This window comes from Toxotes jaculatrix, chromosome 17, assembly GCF_017976425.1.
Source record: "Toxotes jaculatrix isolate fToxJac2 chromosome 17, fToxJac2.pri, whole genome shotgun sequence".
Taxonomy (NCBI): Eukaryota; Metazoa; Chordata; class Actinopteri; family Toxotidae; genus Toxotes; species Toxotes jaculatrix.
The window spans coordinates 4,872,852-4,888,001 of NC_054410.1; the positions used below are offsets into that span (position 1 = coordinate 4,872,852).

At 44.3% G+C, this 15,150-nt stretch overlaps 1 protein-coding gene across 11 annotated transcripts in view; it reads right to left on the reverse strand.

Annotated features, from left to right (window-relative positions):
* trim9 (tripartite motif containing 9) overlaps nucleotides 1-13,922 on the reverse strand; it is a 30,926-nt gene extending 17,004 nt beyond the window's left edge. For 8 of the 11 annotated variants that reach the window (XM_041060789.1, XM_041060787.1, XM_041060786.1 and 5 more), the window contains exons 1-3: nucleotides 13,086-13,922; nucleotides 2,910-3,005; nucleotides 1,668-1,790 (exon numbers count right to left, since the gene is read on the reverse strand). In XM_041060789.1, coding sequence (XP_040916723.1) covers nucleotides 1,668-1,790; nucleotides 2,910-3,005; nucleotides 13,086-13,922 — 1,056 coding nt within the window. The remainder of the gene's footprint in view (nucleotides 1-1,667; nucleotides 1,791-2,909; nucleotides 3,006-13,085) is intronic. The other 3 variants (XM_041060790.1, XM_041060788.1, XM_041060785.1) reach the window with 2 other exon arrangements.
* Nucleotides 13,923-15,150: the final 1,228 nt, after the last annotated feature.

The following is a 15,150-nucleotide window of genomic DNA, read 5'->3' on the forward strand; positions in this document are numbered from 1 at the left end:
CACTTCATTAGCTACTTAATTGGACACGTATAAAACGCACAGCTTGCATTTTGTTTCCTGCAACAATCTGCTTTTAATATGCAAATAAATCCTATCTGAGATGCTACATCTGGAAAACACAGGGAGGACAACGTTATCATTAGCAGGGCAGAGGGACAGAAATGTCCACGACTGTCCATGTCAGAGGAGCTCCAATTACTGGAGATGCACTTCAGAAAACAAACAATGTCTGAAGTGAACCCTTTCCTCCTCCTTTTACTCCGGCTGATATCTACCTAAAGTGAGCGACGACGTCCCCTCAGGACCAACTGAGAAATAAAAAAAAAAAAACATGAAACAGAGAGACATTTCTTGCATCACAGACTCTGTGGGAAGAACTGATGGAGGCAGCGTCCCTGAGTGAGTGAGCAGCACAGATTCACATGAGGGCTCGACGCTGAAAGTGCAAAAGGAATATTGGATCTGTCGTGGAGGAACGTGTGTTTCTTGCATTAAGATTCAGTGAATGACACCAATCTGCTGGCTGACAGGAGGGATCCGATCAGGGCTGAGCCACATTAAAATTCCTCCATTTTGAAGGTGTGAATGTGTCTCTCTGTCCCTCGATAAACACCCATCCATCAATAACAAACAGCCGTCAATCACTAGTGGAACACATTTTACATTTTCACAGTGCCGCTCAAAACCGGGCACCGCGTCCTTTGCAATGCTGCAGTCTCAGAATCTACAGCTGCAGCCCGACCTGCGCCACCTACAGGCAATGAAAGTTTAGAGCTACTGTTACAGCAATATTTCAATACATATAACTTCAGTTGTAACACTCATTGTCTGCAGGTGGCGCAAGCTGCAGCAGCTACTACTGTGCTTTGCTATAGGTTGTTCAGGTATAGATGTGAATGACTGAACAGCTCCTCCTTATAGAAAATCTTCAATCTGCTAAATGTAAACGAGTGAATTATAATCCACATACATGCAGAGCTTCACATGTACATATTCCCTATATGGAGAAAATAAAGGAAAAATGAGTGTATATGTATGTAAGTGTATGTGTGCATGTGTGTGTCAGTGTGTGAGTATGCTCACATATTGCCATGCACAGACTGTGTTTCTCAAACCACCTACACGTGTGAAACCTTGATTCTACAGACTGTCCAAGCGTGAAATTGGATGCTGTACAGCACAAATGCATCTCTCCCTCCTCCTCCTCCTCTCCTGTCAACTCCATCTCTCAGTTATGTCCCTCGTTCGCAGATGGTCTAAAGAAAAATGTGGCTTTTTGTATCTCTGAAATCACTGGAATGGAGTTTCGTTACATCCACCAAGGAGGATGTGTTCTCGCCCATGTCTGTTTGTTGATTTGTTTACTTGTCAGCAGGATAACACAAGAAGTACTGAACCGATTTGGAGGGACAGCGAAGAACCAATTCAATTTTCTGTATATGTATCTGGTTAAAGGGGTGGATCCAGGATAAGTTTTTTAAAATCACTTTCCTTAACATTGCAAGGCATTAAAGTTTTCATTATTCTCATCAGTTTCTCAGGAAACTGTTTTGATTGTACAAATAAAGTTTCGACAACAGGCCCAACATGAAATCCATCTGACACATTCAGCTGGATATTCAGAGAGTGTGATTGGTCCCAGGATGGATCTCGTCAGCCTCACTCACCTTCAGCTTGTGTTCGTGCTCTTTGTTTACTTGGGCCAGCAGCTGGGCCTTACGTCGGTTCAGGGCGTCGATGAGGGCGTCGCACTGAGCCACCAAACACGCCTCAAACTCCACCCCGTTCTCCTGCACAACAAACACACCCAGAGGACATGGTATGACTGGTTACCGTACGAAAAATTACGCCTACTGTACTGTTCATTTTCTCACATCCCAAACCTCCACGCCTCCTCCTCCCTCCTCACCTCCTCTTCCTCTCCCTCTAACTCATCTTCAGTGTTTTCCCGTCCTCATGTCTCAGGGTCTTCCTCGAGCGTCACCTCACGGTGTGACGATAATCAACAAGGGCATTTAATCCCACCTTCCTCCTCTAATCAGCCTCTTAAGCTGACTGTGGCTTTGTCTCCTCACACAGCAGAAGGCTGTGAGCATCTAAATCTATCCCCGGTCTGCACGTGATGCCACAGAATGTGAGTGGACGGACGTTTCCTCTCAAATCAATATCCTCCCTCACACTGACGCACACACACTCACAAAAAAAAACAACTACTTTCCAAACATTGAAACCTGCAGCTGAAAAGTGGTTCGCTGTTACTATGGCAATGCATCAGTTTTATTGAATGTAACTGCTCTTATTGATTTCAGTCTTTTATACATCCTGACAGTCTGTGACTAATGCACTGTCCACATATGAAATAATAATAATAATGCATTAAATCGTAAACGTATTCCAAGGGCATCACTTTAGAGTTGAATGTGTTACACATGAAAACGTACATCATTTATTTTATGATGCTAGTTTAAAATTTGATGTGTTGAAAATCGCTGAATGCCATTAATAGAGAGCACTTTATTCCAAATTAGAGGGTGAAGTCAGAATTTAACTACACATAGCTGAACTTTGAGTTTTGCTGTAAGTGCCATTTGCTGTTTTAACAAAACGGTGTCGTACACAGCGCTGTAGCTGGACACTGAACATAGCCCAAGTGAGGGATTACAAAATGTTAACAGTGACACTTGAAATAATACGATAAGCCCTTTTTGTCTCTAGCAGCTGCTGCAGAGATGTGCTGTGGTGGACGGACTGGGATCACAGAGGGGGATAAGACTTTGGTAACAACATGCCGACAGACGTCAGTGGGGTAGTGATGGGATCCAAGCATTTTATGCAGTTTATGGCTGATTGCAGTCAAGCAAAATGAAGGTTTTCTGCATGCCTGTGTGTTTGTGTGTGTGTTAGAGTACCTGGATGTGCTGCACCATGTTTCTCAGCTGGACCAGGAACTCCTTGGCCTCAGTGGCTCGGTCTGACAGGCCGTTGAGAGCCTGGGAGAGCTGACCCTGTGGAGAGCACAGAGAGGACGTCAGAGATTCAACAGCAGCACTGCAGTTATGTGGCTTTGCCATGCCTCATTTCAGATGCATGAAAACATCATGATTTACATTATTCTTTCCCCAAACACTTCCTCCAGGAGGTGGAGTAAAAGCCAAACAAGCTTAAAGGTCACTAGAAACGGAAAAAAAAAAGACATTTCCATGTTTTCCAGACAAATCCCAGCGTTTACTTTTCTGCTTCCCATTCCTAAAAATTCAAAAATCCTTTTGAAAAGTTTCTAAAGTGATGCAACCTTTTTCTCCTGCTTGTTAAGAGCGTCCATTTGCACACAGGAGTTCGGCACTTTCATCCAATAAAATGTGATCAAAGGTTTTGGGGCAAATCAACCAACCCTTCAAATCATTCAGGTAACATGGTTTATCAGGAGCTCTCTCCCACTCAAATACAAGATAGAATCAGATTCCCCCTCTTTGTTGTCCTTCACGTCCTGGGGGTGACAGAGGAGTACATATATGTATATAAGACATGAACAGATCTGGCATATTTATTGTTTATAGCCATCACCCTGTGAAAATCTCCTCACTCTAACTTTGTCAGTTTTTAAGTTTTGGATGAACTTAGAAGTGTACAGCAGTCAATCTGAAAACAAAGCTGCCTTATAGCTGCTGAGAAGCTGACATTTTGAAGTGTCAAAGTTTTCCCCCCTGAGAGAAAATGCCCTGTCAGCCTCATTCTCACACACAAACTGACATTTCCAGCTAAAACTAAGATGATTTATGTACAATGAAGCACTTGACTGTTGCATGGTTTTATTATTGGATTATAGCTCCTAAGGCTGACGGAAAATGCCATTGCTTTGGATGTGCGCGATGACACAAAAATGCCCCTGTTTGGATAGTGGGGAAAACAGACGGGGTGTTCATGTATGTGAAGCGGGGCTGTGTGAACAAGGAGGTGACGGAGCGAGAGGACACGGCCTGACCCTGTGGGAACCTCGCTCGGTTGAGTGAACCACACAACCGTCAACTTGGGGAGTGCATTGTCTTCAGGGAGGAAAAGAGGGCACTGGGCGTGATCTGACAAAAAGGAAAAAAAAAAAAAAAATCACTTCAACTCCGGAAGACAGCAATAAAACCAGCAACTCGCTGATACAGTGGAAAACGCTGTGAAAACAAAACCATCACACGCAGCCCGGTATCTGACGTTGCCTGGTCAAATGGGAATCTGTCTGCGGGGGCCCGGCAGCCGACCTTTGACCTCAGCGTTTGGGAACCCATGACAGCTGCCGCTAACATGAGTCTACTGCACCAAGGGACAGTCTGGGCCGGCAACAGCTGAGCAAAGACTGAAATGTAAACTTTCCCGGAGTGTGTAGGACTTAAAGAAACTTCCTCTTTGTTAACGTGGGAATCATATTTCAACGTCCCAGGAGACCTGCATGGATGAAGAGACGTGAAGTGCATGTTTTCTCCCATGTTTGTTCATTTGTCACCACAGGATATTACAAAACCTGATAAAAATATATCAAATTTGGAAAATTGGGAAGCTTCCAGATTCATAATTACCGTACAAACATGAGAGCAGCATTCATTTTCTGCTGAGATTCATGGCAATAAAGCAAATAAGTTTATTTCCCAAATTGTCAACATACTCCTTTAGGGTATTTTTTACCTGAGTGGACACAAAGAGATATATAATAGATCATATAAGGTAAGAAACAATGGAGTCAAACTTAATTACTGTATAGAAGACTCTTTTTAAGTTGGGGACTCCTGCATCTGTGCCTCAATCAGCTCCCTTTAACCTGGATCTCTAAGCTACCACCATCATTTTAAGATCCTGCCAGTCAAACTCAGCCCGTCCAAAACATTCACTCCGACTCAGGTGGTTTCATTACGGATCAGCCAGGCCACTCAAACCCGCCTTTCAGCTGTCCCCAGATTGGAGTTCATTTTCTCCTCTGATGCGGCGACGGACGCTGAGGGAGCTCCTGCTTCTCCTCACCCGGTTAACAGTCTGCACGCGTTCAGTGACAGAGCAGATGAAATGAAAAGCACTTGATTGTCTGGAGGCGTTTTTCCGCAGTGTCTGTCCGAGAGCCTGCAGAGCTCAGTCGTCAAAACCAGGTCAAAACGTGCCATGAAAGTAAAGGCTGCTTTATTTCTGCACAGCTTAAGGCTACTTCCTGCTCAGTAAAGACCACGGTGCCAGTTCTGCACATGGAAAGACAGACTTTAGCAACAGATGGGTTTGAGGAGCACGATGGGACTGAGACCAAAGCTTTACAGTTTGAGATTTGAAGATGGAGGGGCTACGTTTGCAGCAACAATCTTTAGAAATGTTTTAAACAACTAGACATTAATTTCAGAGAGATATAAACAAAAGCAGGCTGCTGATTTCGAGACGACTGTTGACTCTGTTGATTAGAAACAACAAACAAGACCATTTTCTTAGCAAATATCAGTTCAAGCATTTCAAAGGAAAACACTTAGCAACCTCATCTGATGACTCCTGTAGAAGACACAGAAATAAGGGTCGGTGTTTCCCTCAAGCCCCATAGTAAATAGTCAGTTGTGGGCAGGACAGGATGAGATTTCCATCATTTCCACGATGATTGATGAGAACTACTAGCGATAACTTATCATGCATGATATTTACATCTCATCATACTTGGATTTGCATTTTCATTTCTTGCCATGGGAAAAGATTTCACTGTCATGATACACATACTCTATCCACAGAGAGAGGGAGGCTTTTTTTTTTTTAAAGATTTTCCTCAACAATTCTCCACTTACATTAATGCAACACGACTTCACGCTGGCCCCAGGGATAAAATACATCTTGTTCAGGGACAGTCGAAATAAAAGCATCGCGCAACATTAGGGTGGAGAAGAGGATGCTGGAATGTTTGGAATGAGCTTCAGAGGGTTTGTTGAAGTGGTGGGGGTCTTAGGATGTCCCTGCTATTTGGGAGCACTAATCACCTCAGTAATTAAGCCGAGTGGGAACACGTGCATGAAATGAATAATTCACCAGCAACTCCAGGGCCATGCTGCGTGTTTAATTTCTCTCCGCGGCCGAGCGAACTAGCCAATCTGTCACAGGAAAGCGCGGATGTCAGAGAGGCGTCACAGCCAATTTGGATTAAAGCCCCCACTAGGAAGTGGGAAGTGCAAGGACAGGAGGAGGTAGGTGTAATGTCACTGCTAAGCTCTTAAAGCTGCAGCAAAGTAAAAGTACTCCTCCTCAGGCTAATTATAAAACACACACATACATACGCAAAATGTTCCATCACTTCCACGGCAAAGATAGCTTTTGAGTTCTCATAACCTACTTTCAAAAAGCTGCGTTACCTCTCAGAGAAATTTTTAAGTGCCCTGCTCTTCCTCAGGGCTCCAGGGGTAAGTACTTTCTCTGGTGTTCTTTAAACAGTCTCTTTAGGCTCACTTAATCCTGTGTGTAATACACAGTCATATGATTACACACTGTAAACAGACGTAAGCCGAGGGTAGGGTCAACGTCTGGTACAAGAAAACACCAAACAAACAGAAAAACACATTTCCACCAAATCCCTCCGATGAAAGAAACTGAAATTAATGTAATTCTGTGCAGCTTGATTACTGATTGTGTTTCCCTCTACAGAATCAGCAACCAGAGACTCTAACATGAAAGGTTGTGGTTGTTTACATGGACTGCAGCAGCCCTCGGAGAACACATTTTAAAATATTAAGCAGGCGACTTCATGATATTTACTGTCTTGGGAACCTTTCTGTTGTTAAAAATTAAGATCTTACATCTTCCAACACCCTGTAAGAGTTAACACTTGGCCAGATTGCGATACTCCTGCTTAACAAGATCCCATAAGAAACCATCTTCCACAAGCAGAACCTAAGTGGCTGGTACATTATTCATTGCTCATATCTGCCGTCATCAATAATGCAGACGAAGTCGTTAACTATCCACACACAGACAAAAAAAAGAGACCCCGATAATAACAATGAGGGCTTTTGAAAATTGCCACAGTTTCTTCATGTGAGAAACAGAGTCCTTATTTGACGGACACCTGGGACAGCAGAGAAGGAAATGGGGCAGAAGTGATCTATTCTTGTCAGCGCTGGATTTATCTGGCGAGGGCGTCGTCTCCAGCAGATGATCAAGTTGCCTACCTGCCGGTCTAGTTTCGGCTATGTCGAGTAGATGACACCTGGTCGGGAAAAACCTCTCAAGAACAGAGTGTTGACACTGCTGAACCTGTCCAAGAGGAAGAGGAAGCAGTGCCCTCCTAATGGGTCTGTCTTTGATACGTCTTTCTTGATCTTGTTTCACTAGATCACATCTGCTGGTAATTAAGTAGTGTCTACTTTATAAAAAGTAACTGCTGCAAACTTTATCTTCTTTTTTTGAACCTTTACCTCATGCAATGTCTTGCAGAAATTGTCTACATGTTTTTATTTGTCTCGCATTGACAACAGGACAAATGTTGATCGGTCAGTTTGATTAATATAGAGAGAAGAAAAAAAATCAGACCACAAAATAAAACTGGCACAGTACAGTTTTGAGGCATTTATCTGTCTCTAGTTCCAACGCCTGGAGCAAGTTGAAATATTCAACTGGTTTATTTCCACATGGAAAAGTTAAATAACAATGTCAGAACAAAAATATCTTCAGTGCATCAGACAATGTTTTCCATGTGGACCCAAGATGGAGACCGGACATGAAATATTCTCTTAAGTATCTCTTCAAACGTGACTCATTTATCCAGCGATAAGTCTTTCAGCATCGCTCTGCCTCTCTTTCCTGCTCAGTCCTTATTTCACTTCCTCTCTTAAGGCATTCTGGGTCATTCTGTCGCTCTCATTCTCCTCTTCTTTATCTCCTTCTTTCATTAACATCTACACAGTTAATCTCTTTACATGGCAGCTCGAGGAGTGAATATCATCACCTATAATGGAGGAGCATCAACCTGAACGGCTTTCAGACGTCCAAGCCCCCCCACTGTGAAGCTTCAGTGTCTATAGACCTCAGTCCAACCTTTGTCCTCCGTCTCGTCCCCTTATCAGTCAATTACAGTCTGCTATTATGAAACGTCGAGAAACCGTGTCTTTTATCTGCACTGAATTACTTATAGAGAAGACAACAAGCTGAAAGATTTAGTCCACGGTATCACCACAGGTCGCTGGGCCCTTATTGATTGGTCATTAATGATGTGGGGCTCAGGAGAGAACAAAGGAGGACATTCAGGAGTGTCTCCTCTAATAGGGAAAAGCAGTGGACACATGATGATATGGGTATCAAGGATATTTTTAGAATAAATAGAATTTTTCTAATTACCAACTAAGTTTAGTCATGACACAACTGCACATTTTTTCAATTAAGAAACTGTATGAATGTCACATAGTTAAACTGAAAATAGTTACAGCAACCATGTAACCTGTTCTTCCACACACTACTACGCCCACAGTCCAGTCCAGAAGTCCAGAATCCTAAACTGGTCAGAGGTGAACCAGGACATCTAAGTAAAGATTCTGCTTTGATGTAAAACATGTCTGATTGTGATGTTACCTTGATAAAAGACTTTAAACTGCTCAAAATATTATATTTAACTACTCTCAGGGCTCCCTGAACGCCACAAGTCTACATACGATCTGTTCAACTGTCGCGTCCATAAAATGTTATTTGGAAACTGCAGATGTTTTAAAAACAGAACTCCAAGAGTTCAGTTTGAAATGACAAGTAACGGATCGACCACTAGGGGCAGCAAACTCACCTCGAATGACCAAGAAGACATAGTCTCAGAATAAATATATGTGCTTGCATGCATTTTGTTGTTACGCAGTTGTCAGTGGTAACGCAGTTATCATGCTGAACACCTTTGAGCTGAAACATGTCTAATAAATAACCGTATTTTGAATCTGTGAGTAGCAGGGGACATCTCCTCTCTTCTCTAATGAAGTTCATATATCCTCTGTACGGGACAGTTTCCTGCTGGTCTTTGTCTGGACGTCCTGGGTGTTGTGCAGTCACGCAGCAGGACCGACTGTGGACACAATGGATGCAGACTGACAGTCAGCCTCATTATTGAGACTCCGCAGGAGAGCGGGACAGGGATTTCGCTGCTTGTGCCTGACTTCAAGGCTTTTTCCTTGGCTCTCACTGAGTTCAGGGAGGACGGCAGGTAGCTCGTCCAGAAATGAATCAGCGGCTGCCGACAACTTCCACCTCAAGGTTTTAGTATTCGCTCTGTCTGTCCTCATTAGCTCGTTTTTTTTGGGGCATCTTAGATGAGAGCGTTCAGAGAATCCATCTGTGTTAACTTTGGGGTGTGCAGGCCGTCTGTTTGTGTCAGGAGGCTCAGGATCAAACACACAGTGACATTAAAAGGTAGCACATGTGCACGCTAGAAGCAAAAAATTTCTTGAACCGTTTGGGAATTCCCTGAATTACTCACTTCCACAACCGTTTTCTGTTTGCACGCAGAGCTCAAAGGAAAAACTTTCAGGGTCGTCCGGGTTAAAATCTCCTCCGCTGCCCCTGATTTATCTCTCCTCCCGTGGCAAGAGGGCATATGACTAATTTTCTGCTAAAATCTGCAACTTATTTTCTGCACTCCCACTCATTTTCTTGTATTTAAGCCTCTGTTTGATTAATCACCTTAAATTGCCTCTAAACAGAATGAGGTGACAGAGCGTGACCCAGATTGCATTTGGGGTCCTGTGAGACTTCTTGTGACATCTGTGAAGAGCCGAGGACCTCTCACACTATGCAGAGATTTAACACTGACGAAGCCCCTCTACTATTTCTAATGTGATTTACTGAGATTAACACAGACATCTTGTCAACACACAAAAACCTCCTGACACAAATCCGAAGAGGCACGACGATGAGCTGGACGAGTCACTCTATGTGGCTCTTAAATTTCTGCTCCTTCTTTGTAACTGAAATTGACTTTGGAGACATGAAATTGATTGCCATCACGGTTTAGACACAGTCACGCAGCCCAAAATGAGGGTGGGGAGTCGGGGTGGTGGGGTTAGAGATAAAACACGGTGGTTTTTCTTGCCTGTGAGATCAGCGGAGAAGTCGAGGGAGGAGATGGGTGAGCAAATGGCAGAGAAAGAGCATGAAGAGCAGGAGTAATGATCTGAAGCAGCATTCATTTCAGAACACACACACACGTAAAGGGCTGAAAAGCATCTGGGATGGATTCCTCGTGGGGTCCAGTATCTTAGAGACCTCTGCTGCTCTGCACAACATCAAGAGGGAATTGGTTGCCATAGCGGCAGGTGGCTGAACTCCTTCTCCATAAAGAGAGAAATGTTCCACAAAGATAGAGCGAGAGAGCACAGTTCGTCCCAGTGTACCGAGGCGACGGTGATAATGGTACAGATTAAAAACACTGAAGAAAATCCCCGATGGAAAACAGACGAGATCTTATTAAATGATAGAAGCAGAGAAGAGGGTGCTGCCAAATTTTCAGCTCTGAAATGTAAATGCCGCAGGTGTGGGTTTTAAGATGTGTCACAAAGAAACAAGGTTCAAAGTGTGGTACTTCCTGCAGCAACGTTAGACAGTGATGCTGAAAAATGCAGCAGCCCGGTCGCAAAAGCTCACAGCTCCAACCAACAGCTTTGATCAGTTTGAGTATAAAGGTAAAGGCAAGATGTTTGTGTGTGTGTTTATTTACATTTGTGCATTTTTTTGTGGTTGTGTGAATATTTGGAAGATAAATAGAATGTATATTTGAAAACTGGATAGTTTTGCATAAAGCCAAAGCAGCACTATCCATATTTTTTTTTACTTGCCATACGTCAAACTTTTAATGTGAAAGGTGTCCATTGCAGTGACAAACCCACAGAAAATTATCATGTGCAGTTACCTTCAGCTCAGCACTGCACTTTAGAATCTTTCAGCTTACTCTTTTGGCTTTGTGGCCCACAACTTTACTGTTTTGATTCACTCTCACCCTCACCACACCTTCCAGCCACAGCAGCCAGCTATTTTCAGCAAAATAATGCTCTAAAAATCCACTGTACTCTACCTGCCAAGCACCAAAACAACAGTGTTCTGATGAACACAGTGAAACATTCACCACTTTGTCTGGAGTTGGAGGAGACCAAAGCAGAGCTAAAAGGAATAAGTAAGTATTGGGCTTACATTTGTCAAGTGGCCAGAGACGTGACTCTAAATGAATGCTAATGTTGCTTCATGTCTGCTGGATGCTGTAACTGTTTGCTAACATGTCAGCCACAACAATATCTGTGCTGTTTATATCTCATTGCACTGCTCCCAAGGAGGCAGAACAAGTCAATTCATGCTGCAAAACATGAAACTTGGAGATGAGACCAATCAGATTTCAGGGGAAACCAGTGCCACCACTTTGGCTACACCCTTGAGTTTCTATGGTATATTCATTATGCATAAGTACAACGGATCCATGAGAAGTATATATCTGCAGGATATGGAATACAGTCTCATTTTTTTCCCCTGATGAACTATGTGAGGAACACCCCGAAGCTTCAAATGATGCCCATCCTCAACGATGCCAGCCCCGAGCTCTCGGCCATCTGTTACCGCTCTGTGGGCAGCAGCTTCAGATGACAGGTCAGGAATAAGCAGGTGCCATGATGGAAGCCAAAAACAGGGCGACAGGCTGGATATTGTCACCAATTTCCCCGGTGCCACTGATTGGTTTCTAAAAATATTCCTTTAGCTCTTTTTCCCCCCTCATTTTAGGTCCAAGAAAGAAGAAGCAGAAAAGGTCAGCAACTTTTCAAGTGACGGCAATCTGATGTGAGTGAAATGTTAAACCCCCCTCTGATTTTTCCATCAATCTCACAATTGCCCCCATGCATCTGGGGTGACACACATCATCTAGAGGAGATGATTGGACCGGAGGTCTGTGAAATGGCTCTTTTGGAGACATACAAGACCAACTCTGGCAGTATGAGGGCAGCTTATCTACCACTGCATGAAGACAGCAGTGTGTGTGTGTGTGTGTGTGTGTGTGTGTGTGAGTGTGTGTGTGTGTGTGTGTGTGAGAGAGAGAGAGTGTCGCTTGAGCACAAATTCTCAATAAATTCACCTTTTTTCTGGTTTTCTTGTGGAAACCAGGAGACACCATCACTACCCATCGCCCTCCCAGTGTGTGTGTGGGTGTGTGTGAGAGTATTGAAGAGTGTCTATATTTAGCTCTACATCCTCCCTCTTCACTGGAAACTGGAGTGTGGAGGTGAAGGTTGCTGGTGCAGAGGCATAGATATAAACTCAGCTCAGCCTTCTGAGGCCCACTCCTCCCTGCCCACAACAACTCCGCTTCCAAAATAGCATCTCAGTCCACAGCACAGGCCTGCATCTGTGCTCCACTGTTGGCTCTTATTAAAGCATAGCTCCAGTATTAGCCGTGTCTAATGATCTCTGGGGCACCTGCGAGCTGTCAAAGCGCAGGGGGGGAGCAGAACATATATAGAGTGAAGGGGTTCTCTGTGTGGAAGCTCGGGAGACAAGTGGTCAAGAGCTGAAATCATGCCTGAATCTCTGTGCAACGCAAGTCTATCGTTTAAAGGAGAAAGGGAGATTTGATATGGCCAGTTTCCTGTTGATAAAAGAGGCCTGCTGCTGCTGTGTCCACTCGTGAACAGAATTACAAATGGAGCTGCCTCCTGAGAGCTCTGCGCACCAAAGACAGCGGAATTCCCGGTTTAGAGACGTGCACGTTTCTGCTTCATGCCCCATGAAGCTGTGTCGGGTTGTACAATTCATCACGTTAACATGTTGTGCATTATAAAACATTCATTTAGATCTAATGTGACGGAATCCGTATTCCCACAGCTCTGTATATGTACTGGATGCTAAGCGAAGCTGACAAGATAGCGAACATTATTTTCAAGGCGTACTTGTTGCTCAGCTCTGAGGCTGGTGAATCACCATCCTCATCACTGTGAAGGCTACACACACACACACACACACACACACGCATGCACGCACGCACGCACGCACACACACACACACACGCACACACACACAGGTGAGAAGACACAGTACTAAACAACAACGACTTTGCACATAGATCATTTTTACGCACGTACCTTGTGCAGTTTCCACATTGCGCCCAAAGCTTTGACCTCATGTGTGCCGTGTTTTCCTTCTTCCAAACACTGGTAACACACAGGCATCTTACACTGCACACAGTACATGCTTAGATTCTCCAGTTCGTGCTCCGTGCAAGTGGAGATTTTGCGTGGACTCGCGCGGCGACTTATCCGCCCCTGGGCCGGTGGCACCAGGCGATGCTTGGCGAGGGGACCGCGGGGGGGATGGCACCGCAGGCGGCACGGATCGCAGTAGAAGACGTCGCACTGCTCGCACATTACGGTGGCCTCCTTCGGACTCTTCTCGCAGAGCTGGCACTTGAGAGCAGCCGCTTTGCTCTGCTGATATCTGTCCACAACCCCTTCGAGCACCCGGTTCTTGGGGAATCCGCGGAGACCCCGGTCGTCCAGGATGAGGCTGCGGTGACACTGCGGGCAAGTGATACAGGAGTTGCGGGGGATCGGTGGTAAAGAGCCCGGTTGCGGTAGAAGGTGCTGTTGCGGGGGAGGCTGGGGGACAGTCGGGGGGAAAACCCGCACTCCGTTTGGCGATTTTTGGCAAGGGGTGGTCGGAGCACTGACGAAGCCCCCGTAGGAACCATATCCACTGTCCGCCTCACTGTACAGGCTCATTTTATCCAAATCCAGGTAATCATAATCGGAGACGCCGGATCCGGAGGCTCGGCTGCTCTGTGGAGACTCGGCGTCGGGGGTCTGCACAAGAATATTCCGAGCACAAGCCAAGCAAATGTTGTGGGAGCAGGGCAGTATGATGGGCTCCCGGAAAAAAGAGCCGCAAACAGGGCATTTTAACTCTTCCTCCATTTCATCCATGGCCGCTGCTGCTGCGAGGTGGGGGATTCCTCGGCGGAGTGCAAACACAAACAGGGGAAGTTACAGCGGAGCCTCGGCTGATTAGTCTGCGGCTCTGCTCTCGTGTACGCGGGGCTCCGGTCGCGTCTTCCTGCGATTACTGCAAGTGCAACCTTGACCGGAGGAAAGGCATCAGCACCGAGGAGGCGGACTAACCGACTCGACACGCTCTTCACCAATAAGCAAACAGCATCAGTTCCGACTAGTTACTATTGGATAACCAGTGGATTCCAATCAACCATTGGACAATTCAGCTGTCAGTGTGGAGAGGCTCCGTTAATGAGCTTCACAGCGAGATGTAACAACAGACACTTGTGTCTGTGGACGTTACTGAACATGCTCCATCAGCTTAGTTGTTTAGGGGGATTATAAGGGAAACAATCTTCTTTAAAACCGAACAATTAATAAGTTGCGATCGTGCGGACATAATAGATCATCTACACGTTTCTTACTCTTTATGCTTAAATGACAAAAAACTAATCAAAAACAATATTTTAAATAGTTTTAGAGGAGGCTCTCTTAAGCCGATTAGTGCAGAGGTAGAGTCAGTATTCCGAGTAATTAGTTAATGGAGAGAAACACCATAATGTAAACATATTCAGTAAAAAAGTATAAGATTATATTATTATTATTATTATTATTATTATTATTATATTTTCACTGCTTTATACCTGGGTAGTTTGATTTACAGAAATACAATATATTTTTAAAGCTCATCACACTAACGATCATTTCTTAGGAGCATGTTTACTGTATTGATTGACCAATTGACTGTTATGTCTATAAAATGTCAAAAAATATATTAATAAATAAATAATGAAAAATACCTATTGGAAGCTGAAAGCCCAGGGTGGGATCTTCTTATTGCTTTGTTTGGTCCAACCAAGAGTCCATTTTTGCTTGGTAAATTACCTAAATGAATAACTGATTTACAGACTTGTCCTTAGTAATTTCCAGTCGACAGACTGAATGATTAATTGACTAATCATTTCAGCTTTATGCAACTGTCTAATATATAATATGTATTCCCTTCTGGAATGTAGAGGAGTAGCACAAAAAGGAAAGATTGGCAGGCACAGGAAAAAGACTGTCTTAACTTATTTAAACTGGGATCTGAATATAAATCTCCATACAGCTATGCATTGCTGCTGCACAGTATAAACTTTGGAGGATTTGCGGAGGATTTGGG